Source organism: Urocampus carinirostris, chromosome 11 (assembly GCF_059441175.1).
Source record: "Urocampus carinirostris isolate Australia breed hairy pipefish chromosome 11, RoL_Ucar_1.0, whole genome shotgun sequence".
NCBI lineage: Eukaryota > Metazoa > Chordata > Actinopteri > Syngnathiformes > Syngnathidae > Urocampus > Urocampus carinirostris.
The window spans coordinates 22725599-22750472 of record NC_142359.1 but is presented as its reverse complement, the minus strand read 5'-3'; the positions used below and the strand labels follow the sequence as shown (position 1 = coordinate 22750472).

The 24874-nt window shown below is 40.7% G+C and overlaps 2 protein-coding genes across 7 annotated transcripts in view; both read left to right on the top strand.

Annotated features, from left to right (window-relative positions):
* The window catches only part of abcc9 (ATP binding cassette subfamily C member 9), a 47249-nt gene extending 36838 nt beyond the window's left edge, over nt 1-10411 (top strand). For 4 of the 6 annotated variants that reach the window (XM_088348386.1, XM_088348385.1, XM_088348384.1 and 1 more), the window contains 7 exons: nt 8-138; nt 229-307; nt 3203-3311; nt 5351-5454; nt 5563-5696; nt 6704-6766; nt 7978-10411. In XM_088348386.1, the coding sequence (XP_088204512.1) occupies nt 8-138; nt 229-307; nt 3203-3311; nt 5351-5454; nt 5563-5696; nt 6704-6766; nt 7978-8115 (758 nt within the window). In that variant the 3' untranslated portion in view covers nt 8116-10411. Of the gene's footprint in view, nt 1-7; nt 139-228; nt 308-3202; nt 3312-5350; nt 5455-5562; nt 5697-6703; nt 6767-7526; nt 7799-7977 lie in introns of all 6 variants that reach the window. The other 2 variants (XR_015852110.1, XR_015852109.1) reach the window with 1 other exon arrangement.
* A 1598-nt stretch (nt 10412-12009) lies between these two features.
* kcnj8 (potassium inwardly rectifying channel subfamily J member 8) lies at nt 12010-22875 on the top strand. Its single transcript, XM_088348387.1, has 6 exons — nt 12010-12503; nt 18378-18526; nt 18593-18753; nt 19969-20108; nt 20181-20397; nt 21780-22875. The coding sequence occupies exons 1-6, from the start codon at nt 12157-12159 to the stop codon at nt 22023-22025; spliced, it is 1260 nt and encodes a 419-aa protein (XP_088204513.1). The 5' UTR covers nt 12010-12156; the 3' UTR covers nt 22026-22875.
* Nucleotides 22876-24874: the final 1999 nt, after the last annotated feature.

The following is a 24874-nucleotide window of genomic DNA, read 5'->3' as shown; positions in this document are numbered from 1 at the left end:
CTTGCAGAATCTTCCCAAGTGCCAGAGACATGGCCTCAGGATGGAGAGATCAAGATCCAAGACCTATGCGTGCGCTACGACCCCATGCTCAAACCGGTGCTCAAGCATGTCAACGCCTACATCCAACCAAGCCAGAAGGTAATTTTGCTTGTCTATGAAATGCAAAAGGTAGGGCGATTTTTGATAAAAGTCGTAAGCTGGTGTGTAATATTGTCACCTCCCTGCCAGGTGGGAATCTGTGGCCGCACGGGAAGCGGCAAGTCCTCGCTGTCCTTAGCCTTCTTCAACATGGTGGACATTTTTGAAGGTGGGATTCAGATCCATTCTCTTTCCCTATTTTGTTTTTCATCACCAGTTCCTTCTTTTATGTTTACCTCTACTGACAACAAAACGATCACAAAGTTCCAAGCTTTCCTTTTTTGGGAAAAATGGTGCAATGGTATGAAGGCAGTCGACGCAGTGAAGCGATATGGGTTTAGTTTTAGCCAATAGATAAACAATGACATTTTTTACGTCATCGGTATGTAAACAACATGCCTTGAATCAGTTGTTATTTTAGTTCTAATAATGATAATCACGTAAGAGCATACCGTACACTTGGACTATGCAATGCGTTATTCTTGCCCTTTCCTTCAGCAGTTTTATTTTCATTTCATGTCTGAGAGGAGTCAGCACGATTCCCCCTACTAAAATAATGATAATAATAATGACGGCAGTCCATAAAGGCTCATTTGGATTGATTATGCACTCTGTCAGATGTGTTAACATACATTTTTGAGGGCTCAGAAGAATTAAATGTAACTTGTGAATAGGCTTACCTTCGTGCTATATTTTGTATGGAATGTATGTTTAAGGATTATATAAGTAACCTGTATTGTTTTGTATGGAAAAAAAAAACTTTTCATAAAATAATATGCTCCATAAAGATAAATAAAGTTAAGTTTAACTTACTTTCGAAAGATGAGTTTCAAGGGGTCCTCCTCCGTGTTAGAGAGTGGCCGAAAAAAGCGATCCAACCATTTTCTCAACCGCATCAAGCTTTCTTTTTCCACTTTCAAATGAAATGGCTCAGCTCTTCTTTACACTTTACCCCAACCATATTGAATGTATGTATGAGATATTAAACAATAAAAATGTCAAAGTTCTTAGCACGCTGGGGATACAGTATAGTATATTTACACACGAAATAGGAAGAGGAAGCTGGATGTCGTCTTCGGGTTGGATGCTGGGTGACCTCTCACAGCGCCACACAACGGTAGCAGCAAGAAGAAGCACTACAGTAATGTCCTGTACTCGGAAAAAGGTTCACACAATAGATATTTTTCGACATCCCGAATTTTTTTTTTCGTATCCAAAGTTTTTCTTAAGTCGAATGGTCGTTATTAAGGGAGCGTCTGTAAATGATTATATGTGGTTTTACAGTAGTAGGCACTTAAAAGTTTCGGCTTCGCCCACTTTTTGGGAGCACATGTTTTATTGTATTGTACAGCCCTTTGTGTGCAAATAGTTTGCGGTTTTCTTTTGCTAATTGATGATTTATTCAATTTATTTTGGTGCTGTGCCGAAATAAAAAGCCACAAACAATATTTGTTTTAATAGTCACAACCAGTGTTCCCTCTAAGCTGCGCGTGTGCGCAATTGCGCACTGCTCGCACATTCTCAGCGCACAAGAAAATCTAGCCAGCGCACAAAAATGAGGGCTCAAAATTACTAATTAAGACGCGACTCAAGTCAAAGTTACAGTGCATGAAGGTAAAAATACACTGGTTCACCTGACGTTGTGTCCTAAATGCGGTATTTTGAAGTCGGGTCGAAGGAGAACAAAGTTGAGTAAAGTTAGTAGAGTTTGTTGGGGAACGGGCTTCTTCGGCTCGGCTCACTAAAAGGAACCGGCTCTTTCGGGTCCTAAACAGCTCTTTGGGTTGTTTTTGCTTCTTTAATCCCAACATGACCAAATATTATGTAAAATTATGCACAAAATGACTTAGAGGAAGGGGGAATGGAACAAAAAAGAAAAAAAATACCAAAATGAAAAAGTACTGAAAAGCTGAGAAAAAAAGAAACAAAAGGAAGAGAAAAAAGAAGGAAAAATTTAGAAAAAAGCCAGAAAAAAACAAAACAAAGAAATGTAGGAAAAAAGTAAATAGAGAACAAAAAGAAAAAAGTAACAGCTTGGAAAAAATAAACACAATGAGATCTTTTTTAAAGGAATTTTAAAAAAGTAGAAAAAAAAAAGCACGGAAAAAAAGAATAAAAAGTTTGTGTTGCATTCAAATCATTTCCAATTATATCAAGTGAATCTTGTTGCCAATATTGTACTTCCACTAAAAAATGTGATTAAGTACAGTTCTGTATCTTACAACTGACTAAATAAGCCCCCAAAAATGTTATGCGACAAAATATATCAGGAAATAAAAAGAAATGGATAACTTGTGAAAGAATTGTAAGAACAAACGACGTTTGTAGGCTGTGCAACCTTTGCAATAGTACATGAGTCAATTCATTCAAAAGAGAAAAATAATTTTGCATTGCCGGAAACTCAGCAAAATGTAACTTGATGTCAAGTTTTGGACATGTTTGATAATTAATGATCTTGCCACACTTGGGATTATGGTTGCTCACTGTTGTTTCAAGCGCTGCTCACCGACTTTGTGTGAACGCTCAGACCCGTGGAAAATTAGAGGGAACATTGGTCACAACTGTGGAATGCAATTTGACAAGTTCTTCAACATTTTACCCATTAGGTTTACAATGGATAAAATATTACATTATTACATCATTTGTGAACTCAGTAAACTGGTATTTTTAGAAATAAAAAGGCAAACTTTCAAAAAGAGGGCAGAGAGGCAGAACTTCTAGCACTGCTTAGTCTCTATCTGTGCATGCCATACAGCTCCAAATTTGGACCAAACTATGGAACGGCTGCTGATTTAAAACACATAGTTAAACAATAAACTGGTTGCCAAACATCGAGCACTACAAAAATTCCTATCCGACTTCCCGACTGTTACAATTGTCAAACTCATACCCAGGACCCCTGAACTTATCACAGTCCTGTCGATTTTACACTAGAATATGTGCTTTCATTTTAGCCTCACGACTGATTCACTCTTAAGGAGGGTTTACTTCATGTGTCGTCGCCAAAGCTTTGTGAGGTGATACGGAAAATATGAATTCGCAATTGTGTTTTTTTTTCCTTCAGGAAAAATCGTCATCGACGGGATCGACATTTGCAAGCTTCCCTTGCAGACCCTTCGGTCTCGGCTGTCTATCATCCTGCAGGATCCCATCTTGTTTAGTGGCTCCATAAGGTACACAAACACTCACTCACATACACACACAGACTCACTTCCTGGTATAAAACACAACTTCCTGTTTATGCTGCATTCTGTTGAATTTATAATGTAGTCTTCTTCGGGAATAAACCTGGTAGCAGCTGCAGTGGATTTATTGGGGATGAAGTTCATATCCCAGCATCTCAATTCATCAAATATTCTGGATTCAAGTTGTAAGCACCAATATCTGACATTATACTCTCTAACAATGTTCCTCAACCTTTCATTAAACAATGTCACCCCTGTTAAATATTTTTGAGCCAAGCAGCACCGAACGCGTGCTTGACTGTGGACTTTTAATATATACTTAAAACCCAAAAGAATTTTAACCTATCAACAGAAAATTCTCCTCATTTTAAGTATCATTTTTCATACTTTATTTTAACACCGACTCAAAAACAATTGCGCGAGATGTTATGTGGCAGATAAATGTAGTAATTTTATTGAGAATTGTTTTAATATCACTATTCATATTATTTTCTTATATTTGTATATTGTAGTTAATATTCAGATGACTATATATTTTCATTTTTATATTTTTATCTAAAAAAAATAACTTTTTTTAATATAGTTCAAATCTATTAAGATGAACAAAATGATTTCCCATTTTAATATAATTTAGGTCATTTCTATTTTTACCTTTTTTTTTACTAGAAAATGAGGTAAAAATGTAGTAACAAGGTGTACATCTTATAGATATATTTTGTAATTTTATTAGATGAAATTAATTAAAATTTTGTAAAAAATAACCAAAAAAAACCCCGGTATAAACATAAATGAGTGAAGTTCTATAGGTGTGTAGGTACTATAAATGGAAATTGCTATTACAGGCATTGATGTTTCTCTTTAAAATGTATATTAAAATCTCCATGGACTACCTTCATGTGCCCTTAGAGGTACAAATACTTCAGTTTGATGGAGGAACAACTTCTTTATGAAAGAGGCTCTTTTACTCCTTAGCTGCCATTGACGGCTATAGATGTCAAAATTCCATTCTAGTTAGGCTTCCGTTGACAGTTACAGACGTCAAAGATCCATTTGAGCTAGGCTGCCATACAATCAATGGCTATGGCCTTCAAGATCGAGCTGACCACCTCTGTGCTCGAATGTGTGTGAACAACCTCACGCAGCAAGAAGTCAGCCAAGTCCTTGTCTGACTTTTTGCTCATCCTTGCTGTGTTTGTTTGAAATGCGTGTATGCATGCGTGGGGTGAACGGTCAACTGTTTCACCCTGCTTAGCGAGAGGCGTTCTTCGTTCGTTCTGACGCACTTTACAAGAATAGAAAAGAGCTTGCCTTTGAGATGAGATCAATATTGGGAATCAATACTTTTGAGGCAACTTACACAAAACCAACTAGTGCAGACCATTGAACAGCTGTTTTCCAATGCCAACAGTGCAGTACTGATCAATGGTACTATTGGAGCTTGGGTAAGAACCAGAAATCATGGCCAGGATAGCCCAAACGAAAGCCGCACTTGCAAGAATTAAACCTCTAGAGACAAGAACATTGCAGTGAGTTTAAAGATTAGACTCATGCAAGCGCTGGTTACTTCAATCTTCTACGCTTGCAATACATGAACTCTTACAGCAAAGTTGGAAAAGAAAATCCAGGCCATGGAGATGCGAAGCTCCAGGAAAATTAGTTACATGTTTCATGTTACAAACAAAACAGTGCCCAACACCGTCAGAGGGCACTTTGGACCCTACGAAGAACTGTTGTCAACTGTGCGCCTACGAAAACTGCAGTCGTACGGTCATGTCATAAGATCATCAGGATTGGCGAAGATCAGGGCACAGTATAAAAGGGCCTGGAGAAGAGACCGACAGAAAAAGCACTGGGCCAACATCAAGGGATGGACTTGTGCCAACTTTGCCACACGACCAAACGTAGGCCAGGAACCATCAGCAGTGAAGAGAGTTGTCCAGAATTGCGTCCTCAGTGATGCTGTTAAGACCCCGTCAGGGATCCATGAACTGTGAACCGTGACACACCACCAAATTTGCCACTCGCAGGTTCAATCTGGATCCGGAGCGGACGTGCAATGACGAGCGCCTTTGGGAGGCGCTAGAGATTGCCCAGCTGAAGAACATGGTCAAAGCACTACCAGGAGGACTCGGTACGTAAAAAACTCAAATGCAGTATATTTGTTTTTTTCTGAGGTAAGGGAAATGCATCTTTGTTGTAGTTTATCAGCTCTCGGGTTGGCTATCGTGCTGTGTTGCAGATGCGGTAGTAACAGAGGGAGGTGAGAACTTCAGTGTGGGTCAGCGGCAGCTCTTTTGTCTCGCTCGAGCTTTTGTGCGGAAAAGTAGCATCCTTATCATGGACGAGGCCACAGCCTCCATCGACATGGCCACGGTGTGTGTCAAAGATAAAATGTGTTTTCTTCACCAAATTTGTTGATGGCTTTCAGCCATTTGTTACAAATAGCAGATCTCAAATGAGGGTAATCTAATGAATGGTCTTTATTTTCATTATATAAGAAACACAGGTTATTTAACAATTTTGCTGGAATTACGGATTTTACTATACAGTATTTTTAACCTACTTTTCAAGTTTTATTATATTTCAAATCTTATTTTTCAAGAAAAAGAATACTTAAAATGCCAGTAAAATCTGTCAGTCGAACATAATTTAGAATTTTCTTACTTTTTCGTTTTGTTTTGTTTTTGTAAAAAAAAAAACCAAATCATCGGAACTATGTGGAATATTTTTACCTTATGGGATTTATTGTTTCTTGCAGTGGAATCATAAACAGCTTCATCGAGCAAAACTATTTATTATATAGTTTCCTTTACTGGTTCATGATCAGATTAAAAATATCAATAATTTGATAAAATAGTAATCTCTTGCCATCCACTGATATGAATTAAATGTTGCTGATTATGTGTAGAAAATCAAATTTTTTTTCTAAAAGTAATTTATTTTTATTATAATAATAATTTTATTCTTTCAGAATATTCACCACAGCCCCCTAAGAAAGACTTAATAATAAATAAGTTAATAAAATCACAAAATACTTAGATTTTCTTTTTTTTAAAGAATTGGTTTTGAAATTTTACTCAAAAACAAAACAAAAAATGACATTGGAAAAGAGCAACACAAGAACCTTTTACTTGCAAACATTGTTTTAAATTGGGGTTTAGAAAATGGTAAATTATAATTATATGTCTTTTGCTTGTTTTTATTTTAAAATAAATTACAATTCAGATGAAATGCTTAAAAGTACTTGGACGAAAAAATATTTTACAAGGCTTACTACTAAAAAATGTGGTGAGCCATTGATTTAACACAACAATCAAGCATGAAAAATGAAAGCATTTACAATGAGCATGATTATGAGTTGTGTTTTTGTGTGTGTTTAGGAAAACATCTTACAGAAGGTTGTGATGACAGCGTTTGCAGACAGGACAGTTGTTACCATTGCAGTGAGTTTCTTTAATCGTTCTGCATCTTAATGTCCTTTGTGTCCTTTCTCTTCTTCTCACCTTCTTTTTTCAACTGAATGGCTTCAAAGATTTTAACTATATTTTGTTGTAATGGTTTTCTTCCCTTTTTTCATGTTCTGTCATTGTTGTGGCCTATTATATAATTCCCTGTCCTGCCAATGTGTGTTGCCTTATCTTTCCCGTCTTTTATTTTTCTGCCCTGTCCTCATCCATGCTGTTTTATTCTGTCCCTTTGCTCTGTGTCCGAATTCTAATGTTCTATCATTCCCTGTCACATTTTGCCCATGTCTTTTTTCTCATCATTCCTGTCTTGTATTGTTCTGTTTACATTTTTTCTGCCCTATCCCAATCCGTATCGTTCTTCCTTTGTTTTTTCATGTCCCTTGCCCCTGTGTCTTGTTCTGTTCTTTTTTAACTGATGTCTCTTGTCCTGATCCCTAATGCATCTTGTGCCTCACATCATGTGGTATCCTGCTCTGTCATGTCTTATACCATGTATACCTTTTTTTGCCTCTATAATCCTGCTCTATCATTTCCTGATCCTTTGCTTTAATTAAATATCCCCTCCTACCCCAATCTGCCTTATTTTACTATGTCACTACCCGTCTTTCCCTGGCCTTGGTATTTTCTATCGAAACCTTTCCTTACACATTTTCTCCTCCTATCCTCTCCTATTGTTCCTTGTCCACATCCACCCTGTCCCATCATTTCCTATCTTGTCCTCAATCCCTTCCCTTAGCACCGTGTCTCCTCTATTCTGGACGCCGGGCAAGTGCTGGTCTTCTCCTCTGGGATTTTGGTGGAATGTGACTCTGGTCCTAATCTGCTAGCTCAAGAGGAGAGCCTCTTCAGCGTGCTAGTGCGGACTCACAAGTAAAACCAGACCAGACCAGCCCGAGCCACTTGGACCTGACCCCTCTACAATCTTTTCCATCTCTCTTCTGCTTCTTGCTGTGGGTTTGGTCGAGGCTAAAGGTCTGGGGCTGGTTTGGTTCTGCCAGAGACCATCTGGTTGGTAACAATGAGTACTTATTTGTATTTAAGAAATAGAGGAGCATTCTGTAATAAATCGCTTTCATTCCTAAATAGGCCAATGAGTTAAAAATTATAGATATTAATTTACGGATCAGGTCAACATGACTACGTCTGCCATCCCATAGTAAACTCTTGCCTTGTGGTCCCCTCCCCAGCACCGGGTGCACACAATCCTGACGGCCGACCTGGTGATTGTCATGAAGCGCGGGAACATCCTGGAGTACGACAAACCCGAGACGCTTCTGGAGCAGGAGGACGGCATGTTTGCCTCATTCGTAAAGGCCGACATGTGAACGCACACACACATTCGCTCGGGGAATTCTGTGTAAGCAGCAATACGGCGGACAGTGCACGTCCGCCAAGGACATTTCCTCTTTCCGCCATATCAGAATGTTTGTAAACTCGTCAGACGCCCACGCATTTGAATTTCACTTGGGCACTTTAAAGGTTTTGTTATGCATACTGGTAAAATAGAATGGAACACAAACCATTGAGAACTTACAGAAGATTTTACCATCACATCACAAAATATCTTAAGTATCCTCTTGTAATGTAATTAGTGGAACAATTTACCATGTTTTCTAGACGGTAAGGCACACTAAAAAAATCCAAATTGGCCAGGATTTAAACATTGACCACAATTGCGTGATATTGGTTGTAACAGGGATGAATCCCTGACCACTGTGACACCAGGGACCTGGATGGCTGTTCTCTATTGAATATCAGGCAATTCAAAAGGATTTGAATCCAGACCGCAGTGTAAAATGCCCTGGTTCATATACACTAGTCCACTAGGAATACAATTGGCACATGAAAAGGCATCAAGTCTTAGCTCAGGACGTAGAGCGCATCGTCTTGTGATCAAGAGATAGCAGGTTCGATTCCCGGCTCCTCCGTGTGATATGTCGAAGTGTCCTTGGGCAAGACAATAATAAGCAGGTCGGTACCTTGCATGGCTGCATGGCCGCTGTTGGTGTGTGAGTGTGTGAATGAGTAAGTGTGAAGCACATTGTAAAGCGCTTGGGGAGGTTTTCATTGACTTGAAAAGCACTATATAAATGCAGACAATTCAACCATTTACCGTCTAATTATAACACTATTTTTGGTCACAGTACCAGATATGTTTGAGTTGAGAGAATGTGGTTTCACGTTTTCCCAGTTCAAATTAAGCTTTGTAAATGACAAACATTTTAAATATGTGCAGCCACTCGTTTATTTATGGATTTCAGGATGACCCAATTACTTCCCACACTGCCTTTCTCTTCATGCATTTAAGAACGACCCAATTATTTCGCACATTGCCTTTCTCTTAATACAGTTTAGAACGACAGAATTACTTCCCAGAAATGCCCTTATCGTCATTCAGTTCATAATGAGTTTGTAATGACTTTGTGAGTCAGCTGCACCACTGACCTGTTTAATGTCTTACAATATTCTGACGATAATCATATCAACATTGTAAGCAGCGGAGCTTTCAGCCGTTCCGCTCGGCAGCTCTGGAACACACTACCACCTGACCTCTGCAATTCTGCCACCCTGCCCATCTTTCAATCCAAACTCAAAACAGACATTTTCAGCCTTGCCTACTTATTATAAACTGCCTCCCCTTTTTTAGTGTCATTTTTTTATATCTGTCTGTTTTTGTTTTTTATTGATATCACTGTTTTTTCTGTGTACTGTGTACTTGGGTGTCTAGAATGGCACTTTAAAATAAAATGTGTTATTCTTAAAATTAAATACCGTGTGACGATGCCTTTTATGTGCCATCTTTATCCCTAATGGCGTTGTGGACAAAATCTGCCGCACTACACGCTGTGATCTGGGTTCGATTCTCGTTACATCCAATATTATGCAATAGTGATCTGTGAAATATTCCAACTGATTAAACATTGTTCAAAGATCAAAAAAGACTATTGCCCTTTAGAATTTGGTGTGCCTTATAGTGTGGAAAATATGGTAAATGTTTGAATGTGAACTGTGCTAAGTACAATAAAAGTAAAAATACTTGTCTGGGGTTTGTTTAGGCACTTGAATAAAAATTGACAAGTCTGAGTCAGCGCACCCATTTCATAATGGCTCAATTGAAACAGATTCACCAGAGCCACATTAAACAAAAATATTGAGCTAGAAAATGGTGTATGTATGTTATCAAACTCAGCAAAAAATCAGGACAACATTTAACAACTTAATGATAAATATTTGAAACACATTTCATTTACTTTTGACTTTTCTAATAATAAAAATAAGCCTTGTGACATCGATGAGTTTACAAGAGGATCTAGGAAAGAAAAAGTATCCTTCATACAGTATTTCATGTTTTTACTTTTCAAACTCAGCATTTTTACATGAATATCCTTTTACAGGTGTGCTCTTTCCACACTATTTCATCCATTATCGACACCGCTTATGTTCAGTAGGGTCGCGAGGGTGCTGGAGCCCATCCCAGCTATCTTCGGCAGTGGTCAGGGGATACCCCGAACTGGTTGTCCACACTAATTCCTGTTTTTTATTTTACGTAATATTCACTTGACCAGGATTCATGTTAATATTCATTATATGCATTTTTTAAAATAAAGGGATTCAACTTGATTCACGTTGTCTTTTCTTTCCGTCAAATGCATTTTGTAAAATTTTTATTGCGGTGATTACTTATGGTTTCTGAAATGAAAGTCATATATTTTAAAAGTGTCATAATTGTCAATGATGTGACTCAGCTGTGCCCGCTCATTTGGCGCCAACTGCCGCGGATTCTGATTGGCTCCCCGTCACTATTTGAACCCAGTCCTGTCTGTCCCCTGTTGTCAGTCCGTCTGCGAACTACAGTGTATACCAGGCAAGCCCTTTTCGACCCCGACTCCCACCTGTCCCGTTTTTGCTCCCGTCTGTCTCCGGCTACAACCTGTTTTGATCCTGACCACGTCTGCTCTCCTGTCTTGGCTTACGACCCTTTTTGTCCCCGACTACGTTTACTCTCCCGTTCGTGCTTACGACTCGTTTCTGACCCCGACCACGCCTTGCTCTCCCAGTCCCCACTACCGACCCGTTTTTCCGTCCCTGACACCACCATCGCTCGCTACGGAAGATCCACTTCCATGTTCGGATCACAATCAGAGTACGAGAGCGACTTGCTTCCAGCGTCCATCAAACACTGCATCGTCAGTGCAGCCCTTCCTCTTTCTTTCAATAAAACTTGTGGTAAACGTCACGCAATTGGGTCCTGTTTCTGTCCTGGTCCTGACAAAAAGTAGGTTAAAGGACGTTTCTCCCAATCAACAAGTCACTTGGAATCCCCATGTTTAAAACCTTGTTATCGAGTATTGAATTTTCTTAATATTTTTTATGTTTTTCTTATATTTCCCCGTACATTTTCGAAAAGATTTGTCATTTTCATAATATATTTTAACCATTCTCTGTTTCTTTATTACACAATTTAACTCTGAGATGTAAACATTTGAAAGAATGATATCCCCCACCCCATTCTAAAAATAGCTTACAACGGCAGAGGATTGGACTTGGTTTTGTTGGAAGAGAAAATGTTTAATTTGAAGTTTGGTACTTTTTTTTAAGTCTTTGCTCGGTACATTACTTATAATGGCATATCTGGCTAAATATCCCCACCTAGCGGTAATAATATTAACTTTATTCTCAGCACTTCACATGTACGGTGTTCCGCCGAAACGTCCTAACATGTGGAGACGTCCTACCGTAAACTAATGACATAACATTTTGTTTTCTGTTTTATCAAGTAAAACTAACAATACTGAAACTTAGAATTACTGCAAACAGAACTTTGACTCATAAAATAACGAGAGTTGGCATGCATTCATACAGTCCGTGATTACCCAAGCCAAAAAACACCATGCTAAAACGCTACCACAGAGAAAACACGCCAGGTTTAAAAACTACGCCAGAGGACAGTATTCTGCAACATTGAAAGAGTCAAATAAGACTCAATCAAAATTGCAAATTCTCTCTGTAAGAGATTTAAATCACTCTTTTGAGCATGCACATGAGGCATTGGTAGGACATCTCAACGGGTAGGAAGGAATTTCAGAATAACGGTTCTTACTATTCAAATCGATTTGAAAGTTGTTGGGTTTTTTTTTATTTGTGCGTCGTTGGTGCTTTTCGGTGCATTTTTTTGCACACAGGACGCGTTCCGTTATTTTGAGGGAGAAGGCAGCAGAACTAAGTCCGGGCCGAGTAAGTCAGAAGGGCGTCCCAGCCTTCCAAGGAGCAGAGGCGGCTCCCAACCGAGCGCGCGTAATAGGCGCACAGACGTCGAACTTTCAGTGCGTAAAAATCGACCAGGAGCTAAGCGAATTGAGCAGACCATGCTGGCACGAAAAAGCATCATCCCGGAGGAGTTTGGGCTGCCGGGGCTGGTTTCACGCATGCCCCGCAAGCCTGTTTTTAGCGACCGCGTCAACAAGGCGCGTTTCATCGCCAAGAACGGTTCGTGCAACCTGGCGCATAAGAACATCCGCGAGCAGGGCCGCTTCTTGCAGGACGTCTTCACCACCCTGGTGGACCTCAAGTGGCGCTTCACACTCGTCATCTTCACGACCACCTTTGTCAGCAGCTGGCTCCTCTTCGCCATGAGTTGGTGGCTGGTGGCCTTTGCGCACGGAGACCTGGATCCTGAGCGTTTGGATGGCGTGCATTGCGTCACCGACGTCAAGTAAGAACATTGTTTGGGTTAAGACTCGTTTTTTAAAACCAAGTTCTCATGAACGTGTTTTGGATAAGGTACTCACTCTACCTTTTTTTTAGAAAGACATTTTAGTCAGTAAAGTTTCAAGTGATTAGAATGAGTCCCCCACACTCTCTAGGTCATTTGATTGGCTGCTGATTAACTTCACAATTAAAATACTCAATATTGTAGATACTCTAAAGGTGTCTTTGGTATTTTCATATGTGCATGAGTTTTGTATCTGGTGCGGCACAAATTTACAAAAAAACTGAGCTACTGGTATTTTTTTTTTATATTTCATTGGCAGAGCCAGAAAGCAATATAAACTGTAACATGTAAAAGACGTTTTATTGTCTAAATTGTAATATTCATGGTTCATGGATCCCTCAAACGACAGTGTTGTAGGGGAACCACTTCCTTTGGTGTCTCTTTGGCAAATACAGTCTGTTGGCGCACATCCCTCTCTGGGGAATTGCCTTATACCTTAACTCATAACTTTGGTCTATAAACTGCTAACTTCAAATAAAAGTATCAATAGATAGGTATTCCTGCATTCTAAAAAAGCCCATGCAATAAAAACAAATTACTGTTGGCTAGACTTGCTTAGAGATTGCTAATACTATCACTTACTGTATTGTTTGTGGCTAAAGTGTATGCCAAAGCAGTATCCTTGGTCTCACTAATGCTCTCGGTCATGAGGCAAAAGATTGTGTGCCTCACTTTGCATTTGCAGACGTTCAGTGCAGTAGTATGTCACATACTTGTCAGGATTTGGCACGCTGCCTTCCTGAAGGAGACAATCAGGTGTGGAGCAAGACACACCTGTGCCTAATCTCTCCACACCTGGTTGTGATGACCCCGACCCTTTATAAGGACTGATTGGACAGCATACTTGGTCAGGTCATTATCACTATCACCCTGTTTTCCAGATCCATCCTGGTTTTCATTGTTATTGATTTCCAGTTCAATCCTGGTTGCGTGAGGTTTTGTTTTCATTTCTAATTCTGACAGTTTTGTCTTTTTATTATCCACTTGTTTGTTAATTACTTTGTTCTTGCATGTTATATTAAACTTCATCATTATTTTCAAGCACCCCAGCCTCTGCTCATGCTTCTATGCATTTGCTTCTTTTGAATAAAAACATCAGTTGATAAGAAATATTTTATTATGAAAACAATCCATGCAACAAGAGAAAAACAACAACAACTGGATGGCTCAACTTGCTCTTAGCTTGCTAATACTATCACTGATTCTATTGTTAGAAGCTGAGCTGTGCATCAAATCGGAATCCTTGGTCTCACAATTGCCCCCTGCCATGAGGCAATAAAATTGTGTGCCTCATTCTGCATCTGCAGACGTTCAGCACAGCAATACGTAACATACTAACTGCATTAATAATATCTAAATATTCTATTTGGATATAATGTGAAAATTCAGCAATTTTGAAAAAGAACATCCCCAAATTATGACGTTAGATGAGAAAGGAATTCAACTCTGAATACATATGAGTTATTTTCCACTATCGTCACTTTTTTAGTCGAACAGTGAAATTTGAGGGATTCTCCTTTCAGTGCATAGCAAGACAAATTAAAAAGATCAAATGTAAAAGAAACAATTTATAATAAATATGTGTATACTCACAGTGGCAGTAGTACAGAAAAGTTGAGCATATGCATTATGCTCATGAATGTTGTTGATGCAAGTACAATGTGGCAATGGCTCTTGTTTCTCATTCTGTTTGTTTTTGCTTTGATGCTCCTGTAGAGCTTTCCATGGGACAGCAGGTCAGACAGCTGGGCATTTGGATTTAACCTGCCCTTGATAATGCTTTGGACTCTGCTTGAGCACCAAGTGGAGTAAATATCCATCAGGGAGGGGAGAGGGTAGGAAGTGCTCCGCTGGGCTTCCTTCCATATCTTCTGAAGCCTCCCTATGTTCGCATCAGTGCAGCATCTGTGCCAGGTGGAGATGCAGTCGGGCAGCAGCAGCTTCCTGTCTATGTTCCTTCTCCAGAGGACTCTTAGGAAGTGTTGACGCTGTTGGGCCTTTGTGAGGACAGCTGTGGTGTTGGCCAGTCGTTTTATGATATCAAATTGTCCTTAGAAGTTTGAGTGTTTGATACAAGTTCAGGGTGTCTTCTGCCCAATACCCCAAGTCAACTGGGATGGGTTCAGCAACCCCACAACTCTTGTGATGATAAGTGGTTGGGGAATGAATGAATAATTTTAACAGTTTTTTTCAAGATGGCGACTGCGCATGGATACATGCTTGCGGCGAGCTCTCCAGCTAATCTTCTATTTATTGCCGTTCTCTTGTCTTTTTTGCTTTCACTTTTGGACACATGTGTGGCCAAAAACACTTACAGTAGGGACGAACTTATTCGGTTGGGTGGGCGTCTAAATTTCGATTATTCGGGCACTTTTTATACCGCCCATGATATACCGAGCGAACTTCAAAGAGACCCGGCATCCTTGTGGACAACTATTCCTCTTAAAAAACGGCGGCGGCGGCCCCGTAAAGAAAGAAAGCAGAAACGTGGTTGCCGTGCAGGTAGATGTGTGAAGCGTGTGAAGTCCAAGCAGCAAGATGGACGCGAGGATGTAACTATTTCCACCATTCATTCCTCGCCGGACAACCGACGCTTTGAACTCAGCGCTCACGAGCGGCCACAACGCCGGGAGCTTTTGAAGATCTCGACAAAGACTACAAAGAGTTCAGCTAAGTCAAATGATTCAGCAAAGCTGAAATTTGGTCTGTTAAATATTAGATCGCTTGCTCCAAAAGCTTTACTTGTTGATAACATTATTCGTGATTATAAACTTAACTGTATGGGTCTTTGTGAAACGTGGTTACGCCCGGATGAGCACTTAGCGCTAAATTATGCCTCTCCCCCAGACTACGAGAGTAGTCATATAGCACGCACGCTGAAAAGAGGTGGTGGTGTTGCGCTAATCTCTGAAAAATCGCTCAAATTTAATACACGTACCTCTAATAATTACAAAACGTTTGAGGCTCTTGTGATGCGGTCCCCTCAATTGTCAATTGATGTAATAACTATCTATCGCGCACCTGGGCCATACACAACTTTCTTAGACGAATTTGCTGAACTTTTGTCTGAACTAGTAACCTATGCAGACAAAATTATAATTATGGGAGACTTTAACATTCATATGAACTCCCCACACAGTTCACTTACTATTGCGTTTAGTTCTCTAATTGATGCATTTGGTTTTACTCAACTGGTTGACTTGCCAACCCATAAAAATGGGAACACGCTAGACTTGATTCTGACTCGAGGAGTTTTAACCTCAAACATTATGGTGCTACCGTGTACTACTGTTATCTCTGATCATTATTTAGTGACATTTGAGGTGCTAACTAAATGTAAAGTTAATAAAGCTGAGGGATCTAGCGGACGCAATATAAGCACTGGCACAGTTTCTGAGCTCTTTGAACTCCTTCCTGGAGCAGTTGCGTCCTTTCCTAAATACAATGGCTCGATTGACTCACTCATGAATGAGTTCAATACCACCCTGACTAGTGTGCTGGATTCAATAGCGCCCATAAAACTAAAATCACGTCCTAAAAGACGCACACCTTGGTTTACTGAGGAAACTAGAACCCTTAAAAAAGAATGCAGGAAATGGGAGAGAAAATGGCGCGCTACCAAGCTTGAGGTTTTCCATCAAACCTGGTGTGACAGCTTGTTAAAGTATAAAGCGGCCCTTGCCTCTGCAAAATCGGCCTACCTTTCGAAGGTGATTGCGTCTCAAAAGAACAACCCCAAAGCCCTTTTTGACACTGTAGCATCGCTTACAAGGCAACAGCCTATCGCAGACAGTTCGACACACTCTGCTCAGGACTTAATGGTCTTCTTCACTAAGAAGATTCAATGCATACAGGAAGAAATTGCAAAAGATATTGTTAGTACCACACGTATTAAAGGACTGAAATTTACAGATGCACGACAGGGTGGCTGCCCTGGGAAAATGGCCGGTTTTAGTGAACTGTCACTTGATGATCTCAAACAAGTGGTGAATGCGGCCAAACCGACAACTTGCCAGTTCGACCCGCTCCCAGGTTCACTTATTAAAAGTCTTTTTAGCGTCCTTGGGCCTTCAGTTCTAAATATTATAAATACATCACTCTCCTCAGGTGTAGTTCCAGCAGCTTTTAAGTCCGCCGTTATTAAACCCACACTGAAACGACCCAACCTTGATCCAGAAATATTAAGTAATTACAGACCTGTGTCAAACCTACCTTTCCTCTCTAAAGTACTCGAAAGAGTAGTGGCACAGCAGCTGAATGCTTTCATATCGGAGAATAACCTTTTTGAATCCATGCAATCAGGATTCAGGGCTAACCACTCTACTGAGACAGCTCTGATCAAGGTAACAAATGATCTCCTAATGTCAATGGATTCTGGCGCTTCATCACTTTTGCTGCTGCTGGATCTTAGTGCTGCTTTTGACACAGTGCGCCACAATATCCTACTAGAACGGTTGGAAAAATGGATTGGTCTCTCAGGAGCTGTCCTCTCGTGGTTCAAATCCTACCTCTCAGATAGGACACACTGTGTTAAATATGGTGAAACGACATCTGAGCCCTTTAATGTTACCTGCGGTGTTCCGCAGGGTTCAGTGCTCGGCCCCCTACTTTTCAACATTTACATGCTTCCGTTAGGTGATATTATTCGCAAGTACAACATCAGCTTCCATTGCTATGCAGACGACACTCAACTATATCTTCCGTTGGAGGAATCTTCCACACTAAACTGTGGAAATTTGGAGGCCTGTCTCACTGAGATAAAAGAGTGGATGTCACTCAACTTCTTGCGTCTTAACTCTGAAAAGACTGAAATGTTAGTCATTGGTCCTTCTAAATGCCGGGACTTATTCTCAAAAACTGCTGTGAACATTGACAAATGTCACATCACACAGAGTGACTCAGTTAAAAATTTAGGTGTCATATTTGACCCTGAACTATCCTTTGAGATGCATGTAAAACAAATTACTAGAACTGCCTTCTTCCATCTTCGCAACATTGCTAAAATCCGTTCAATACTGTCTCAGTCTGATGCGGAAACATTAATTCATGCATTTGTTACCTCCCGTCTCGATTACTGCAATGCACTACTCTCCGGTCTCCCGAAGTCCAGAATCAAGTCTCTTCAGCTAGTACAAAATGCCGCAGCGAGGCTCTTAACCAGGACAAAAAAGTACGATCACATAACACCGATTTTGGCTAACCTGCATTGGCTCCCAGTTAGCCAAAGATGTGACTTCAAAGTTCTCTTAGTATTGTACAAAATCATACATGGACTTGCTCCCTCTTATCTTTCAGATCTGATCTGCCACTATGTCCCGGGCCGAAGCCTACGATCTGAGAGTGCTGGTCTTCTGATGATCCCGAGAGCAAAGAAGTCTTCTGCTGGTTCGAGAGCGTTCTCCATCCGGGCACCGGTGCTGTGGAATGCTCTTCCCCCTGAGATTCGATCTGCAACCTCAGTGGAAATGTTTAAATCTAAACTTAAAACTCACTTCTACTCCATTGCATACGAATAACCTACTCCTCTTGTCGGTTGAAAATAGTTTGTGTAATATAGTGTAACAATCTGTGAAGCCCTTTGAGACTCTTCGTGATTTAGGGCTATACAAATAAAAATGACTTGACTTGACTTGACTAACAGCAATTGTTATTCCTTTATTAAAAATATATAATAAGATAATTGTCACTAAAAGGCATTGCCATTACAATAACAATACTTCCAAAAGGCTGGGATCTGCACCAATACCTGGTTTTAGTAGTAACCCATTTCTCGTTTTAATGTATTTTTAAGAAATAATGTTCCATCTCGCGCAGGTCATTTACTTCGGCCTTCCTGTTCTCCATCGAGGTGCAGGTGACCATCGGCTTTGGCGGCCGCATGATTACTGAGCAGTGTCCGGCCGCCATCACAGTGCTCATCATGCAGAACATTGTGGGCCTCATCATAAATGCTGTCATGCTGGGTAGACAATAAGCAAGCTGTCCAGAAGGTAGACAGGAGCGTAACCCCTGCCCTCTCTTTTGTGTAGGTTGCATCTTCATGAAGACGGCGCAGTCAAACCGGCGCGCCGAGACACTCATCTTCAGCCGTCACGCCGTCATAGCTGTGCGCAACAACCGCCTGTGCTTCATGATCCGGATAGGCGACCTAAGGAAGAGCATGATCATCGGTGCGACCGTCCGCCTACAGGTCGGAATGCCGGTGCTAAACTTGTAGTGATATGGAAAAATTGTTGATAACCTACTTCTGTTGGTGCGAAAGCACAGCGCAGAAACACAAATTAATACAGTAAACAGTGGTCTTTCATTTGGGCAAGGTTAGGTTTATGGTAAATCAGGGAGCAAGGCAACACTATCTAGAAAACCAGAGACAACATTCAGGATACAAAGAGTAGGTGAGGGGTTGGTGTTCCAAGCAGCAAAGGCGACAGTCCTAGAGTTCATCAGGCGATATTGTACGAAGGAAAGGCAAGGATTCATTCGGTTAACTGGGAGAACAAAGAGCTGAGACAAAGGTGCTTGGACGGAATGAGGAAGACAACGAACTAGCAAAGAACTCAGGAGAAGGTGTAATAATAAAGTGAAGAATAGAATAGAATTTTATTTATTGTCATAAATAACGACATAGTGAAATATTGTATGCAACGAGATAAGACATGGCACTCGAGGGTAAACACGTAATAATTACTTTAAAAAGAAAATCAGGTAAAAAAACTTTCAGGATAAATGTATATTATGTATTGTTTAGACATAGTGTTTAAATACATTTAACAGCAACAAAATCCCAAATAAGTTAAAAAAAAATCGTGAATACCCATTTTTCAATGCAACTGGCAAGATATCCATTCTTCATGGTTTTTCATGCTTGTTTAGGGTGGTGGTAGCCTGGGGGAATAACTGTCTCTGAGCCTGTTTGTCCTTGTTTTAAGGAACTTGTGGCGCCTACCAAAGGGCAACAGGTCAAAGAGGTGGTGGCTGGGATGAAAAGAGTCCATCATGACTCTGTTGCAGTATCCTAAGCCGGCAATGTCCTGCAGACTAGGCAGAGAGTAGCCAATAATTTTCGGGGCTGTGTTGAGGACTCTGATGTACTTTGTCTGTTGCCGTGCTCCCATTAGCCCACACCGTGGCACAGTATGCCAGCAAGAAACTACAGAACTAAGACATAAACATTTGAAATAGAAAGTAAAAAAGATTACAGCAAAAGGTTAGAAGTAAAACAAAATCAAACTAAATAAAAATGATCGATTAAAAACCATGATAAAAAAGTTGGTGTCGACCCTGCTCCTAACAATATTAAGGGTCCCCGCAGACCTGATGGCCTGAGGTTGCCGCGACACACTGATTGAGAAGTACTATTTTTGATCATACATAAAATGCACTATTGATCGATGCTGTCGTGAAGGTGGTGAGAAAGACGAACACCCCTGAGGGCGAGGTAATCCCCATCCACCAGATCGACGTGCAGACGGAAAGTGCCTTGGCCAGCAATAGCCTTTTCCTTCTCGCCCCACTCATTATTTGCCACGTTATCGACAAGACCAGGTCGGTCCTCGACGGCTCAGTGATGGATACCCGAACGCAGTTTTCGTTGCATTCCCTCAATGATGCTTGCAGTCCGCTGTACGAGCTGTCGGCCATGGAGCTTCAGTGCAGCGACCTGGAGGTGATCGTCATCTTGGAGGGCGTGGTGGAGACCACCGGCATTACTACGCAAGCCCGCACCTCCTACATCTCCCAGGAGATCCAATGGGGCCACCGCTTTGTCCCCATCGTTACTGAGGAAGAGGGTGTCTATTCCGTCGATTACTCCAAGTTCGGCAACACAGTGCGGGTCAGTTGAGGCGGACAATTTTGTATTACAAACTGGGGATGTTCTCCTAATGGAGGGGTGGGGAAACCTTTTGAGTCACAGGCCACATTGGGCTAAAGGTGCTATGATGCTCCTGTAGTTAAACTACGCACCCCACTCTTAAAATATCTGGCCAAGGGGCCTATTATTTTTGAAAGCTTACAATTCAAACAAAATAATGCATGAGGTCTATATTCAGGCACTTAATTTGATAACTAGTTTTGTAGTACTAGTATTTATGATAGATAGATAGATAGATAGATAGATAGATAGATAGATAGATAGATAGATAGATAGATAGATAGATAGATACTTTATTCATCCCCGCAGGGAAATTCACATTTCCAGCAGCATCCCTGAGCTGAGAACAATACAATAATCATGTCTGTCATGGATTTGTTTTGTTTTATATCCGAAGATTTTTGTAGTATTTTTGTTGTATTTCTTTTGTTGTATTTTTACAGTATTTGTGCGGCAGGTTTTTGTAGTATTTCTGTAGAAGTATTTTTGTAGCATTTCTGAATTGATTTTGGAGTTACTGTACTAACATTCCTGTAGTAGTATTTTTTATTACAGTATTACTGTCGTAGTATTTTTTTAAGTTTCATGTAGTATTTATTTTATTTTCAGGAAAATATATAATAAAATGGTGTTAAACATTGTTTGGCTCTGGTGCTAGTTTCAGCCTGGACCATTAAAAGTATGTCAACTCCAAATTTGAAGTTTTGTTTTTCAGACTAATGCTTTATCATTCAGATTACGTTTAGTTACCTAGCCTACGTATTATAATAGCAGATGACAAGGAATATTTTTTAAAAGCAACTCATTTATTCACAGTGTGGAAAAATATTTTATGTTTGGCAATGAATAGGTTAAGTTGTTTTTTTTATAAGTTGAGTGAATGCAGTTTTACCCTGAACCAACTCACCACGCTATACAAACTCAATACTGCCCTTTAGGTCGGAGAGACCATTTGGTTAGCATTCAATTTAGAAAAATAATAACCGGTAGACTCGCTTCCCTTTTTGAAATACTCAAAAGTTTATGGTGGGCCGGATTCAATCATCCAATTGGCCACCTCTGGCCTGCGGACCACATGGTTGACAAGCCAGATGAATTAGGTCCCTATTTTTAAGCACCAAATTTGATATTTAGTTTTGTTGTAATTTAGTAGTGTTTTTGAAGTAGTTACAAAAGGGACAAAGTTGACACCCCCAAAAGAAGATATTTTTTCATTAGTAGTACTGTATTTTTAATAATATACATATAGTCATTATATTTCGCCCCGTGTTGTTTGGCGTGCTGGATTCAAAATCCTAACAATTATAGTCTGTCTGAAATACTTAAGAGGCTTTTCCCTACAGGTGGCCACACCCCGATGCAGCGCCCGCGAGCTGGATGAGAAGCCGTCCATCTTGATCCAAACGTTGCAGAAAAGCGAGCTGTCCCACCAGAACTCCCTAAGGAAGAGGAACTCCATGCGGCGCAACAACTCCATGCGCAAAGGCGGCGGCGGGAGCCTGCGTAGGAACAACTCTGGCATAGTCTCGCCTAAAGTCCAGTTCTTTACGCCCACTGAGGGGGGCCAAAGCGTAAACGCCGTCACCTGACACGAGGCCTGTGTCCTGCTGTTTTGCCTCTTGCACGTGGGCCTGACCTCTGCACCATGGACACTTATTTTTCTTTCTTTCTTATTAATTGTTTTGCCAACATTTCTACAGCTAACACGTGCACCTGCAAAGATTGCGAGGCCGAGATGAAGGAGATGCTCCTGTTTGACTTGGTTATGCTTCACTGATTATTGGGACAGGAAATAAATCTGAACTTGCACATTTTTAAGTAGAAAATTAAGGCCTTTTCACCATAATCGGCACATTCTTGCGTGTGTGTGGGCCTAGTCTCTGCTCCACTGAAACGTATTTTTCTTTATTTTTTCCTAACTGTATTGCCAACATTTTTATAGCTAACACATGCACCTGCAAAGAGTACAAAATAGAGGTGGAAGAGTTGTTCTGGTTGACTTGGTAATGCTTCACTAATTGATTATACAGGAAAAAATGTGATCTTTTGAGAGTAGAAAATTATAACTTTTTTGGCCATAATGATCACATATTAGTTATCAATTTTTTGCCTCCTGCATGTGGGCCTGACTTCCACACCACTGAAACTTATTTTTCTTTCATTTTTCCTAACTGTACCTGCAACATTTCTACAGCTAACACATGGACATGCAAATACTGTTAAACTGAGATGTAGAAGATGCTCCTGGATTCCATGGTTACGCTTCACTGATTTATGATTCAGAAATTTGCACATTTTCAAAGTGAAAATGATGACTTTTTAACAATAATCATCACATTTCATAATTATCAACTTTTTAAAAAATGTAAAATAACCACATTTATAATAATTGTAGCACTTTTTTGATATGAACATGAATAAATTAAAGAAACCAACACATTTTAAATGTGTTTTTTTTTTAGACAAGCAAAATAGCTTGCCGTTTGCTGGAATGGAAAGAAGATTGCAGTCCGTTGCTTGGAGTGGTCGGGCGTTAGGGCCCGGTCACACAGCCGTTTGCGTCTGTATCGCGGCTGAATCACGGCCAGAAATTTCTGCCCGTGAAGCAGACGCTGTTGCCTGCGGTGGAAAATGCGCAAAATTGGCCAACCCGCTGTTCATCCGTGGCATGCCCGCGAAACAGACGCCGGCGGCTGTTCTGCTTCCTCATCGCGTCAGTTCCACGTCCTTTCCCCGTGTGGACCACGGGTATAAAAGCTGCCGAGCCGGGCTGTAGAAATCATAACCGCTCAAGACACAGTCCCGTGAAGATCAAGATTTCAAGCTATGGCACCGAAGAAGAAGCCAATATGTTATTATCGTAATAGTTTTTCATTTTTATTTTATTATCTTGTTATGAAATGAAAAGAAATGTCAAGAAATAAAAATGGATTAAGACGAGGTCACTACGGTGACGGGGATCCATGTCCACCCCTTGACGTCTCGAGCACAACTGTCGTGTGCTCGGCAAATCGCGCTGAATACACGCGGAGAAAGGCGTTTGACCGTCACACGCGTTGCACACGCTAATTCACGTGATTCAGCCGCGATACAGACGCAGAACAAACGTGCTATGACCGTGCTCCACCTGCGATTACCCGCTAAAATTCCGCATCCTACCCGCGTGTAACCGTGCCCTGGACGCGTCTGTACCGCGTCATATCCGCGTGTGTACCACGTGTGCCGCCCGCGGTTAACACGTGGTCTAAAGTTTTGAGCAGCGCAAAACTTTTTTGCGCAGCCAACCGCGTGTGAATTTCTTGCCGCGTGTAAAGCACGGCTGTATCTCGTCTGTATCGCGATCTCAACGTGGGCAACAGCGTCTGCTTCATGGGCAGAAATTTCTGGTGGTGATTCAGCCGCGATACAGACGCAAACGGCTGTGTGACCAAGCCCTTAGACAGCCCAAGAAAGCAGAGCACACAAAAGTAGATGTTTATCAATGTTTTGGGTATTTATTAGGGGTACCTTGACACAAAACCTAAAGACACTCGCGGAGGCCTAAAGTACAATTTTTCAGGAAAATCGATTTAGCCGTTTCAGAGCCTATAAGTCACATACAAACACACACGCGCACATACACACAGACATGCGCGCGGAGCCCACGCACACAAATCAGGATTTATAAAGAAGCTTAGATTAGATTGATGAGATCAGATACAAAGATTATATATAGGTTGTTTTTTACCTGTCTCTGATTAAAAGTCCTGCTTATGTAGATAAACATGAAAACATTTTAGAAGTTTAACATGCTCTGTTTTTGTTTGAAACATTTATTTTTAAATTTATGGGTAGTTTTAATAATAAAGAACCTGACATGTGTTTTAAAGGGACACTATATGTAACATTTGAACACTTGATGTTTCCATATTGTGTAGTGAAGTTGAAAACGGGCCTTTTCGGTGGTCCCAAGCGAAGGGAGGTAAATGGGGATGGTATTTAACAGAACCAGCAACAAACAAGGAGTGAAAAAAACAATAACATGTCCAAACAAAATCAAACTTGACAACATCTAAACAAGAAACTGTCAGAAACCAGGATGGAATCTCGGACCCAATTGCATTTGTTTTAAAGGAATCTTTATTGGAAAGAGTTATCAGAGCTTTATTTGGACGCCGGTGTTTGTCGGTCATCAGCAGCGTCGGACGAAATGGCAGTTCTGTGACAGGTAGGCAGAATCGATACAGCTTAGCGGGCAGGTCGGTGGCCAGGGTAGGAGAGTAGTTCGTAAACGTGGGACAGAAATAGGTTGAAACAGGAGGCAGGCAGGAATCAAGCAGGAGAAGTCTTTGGTACTGGTAATCTGGCGAAAGACACAGAGAGACACAAGTACGGTCTGACACTCCCCAATGGGTGCTGACAGCTTAAGAGGGGAGTGCCAGCCAATCAGAGAGCGCGC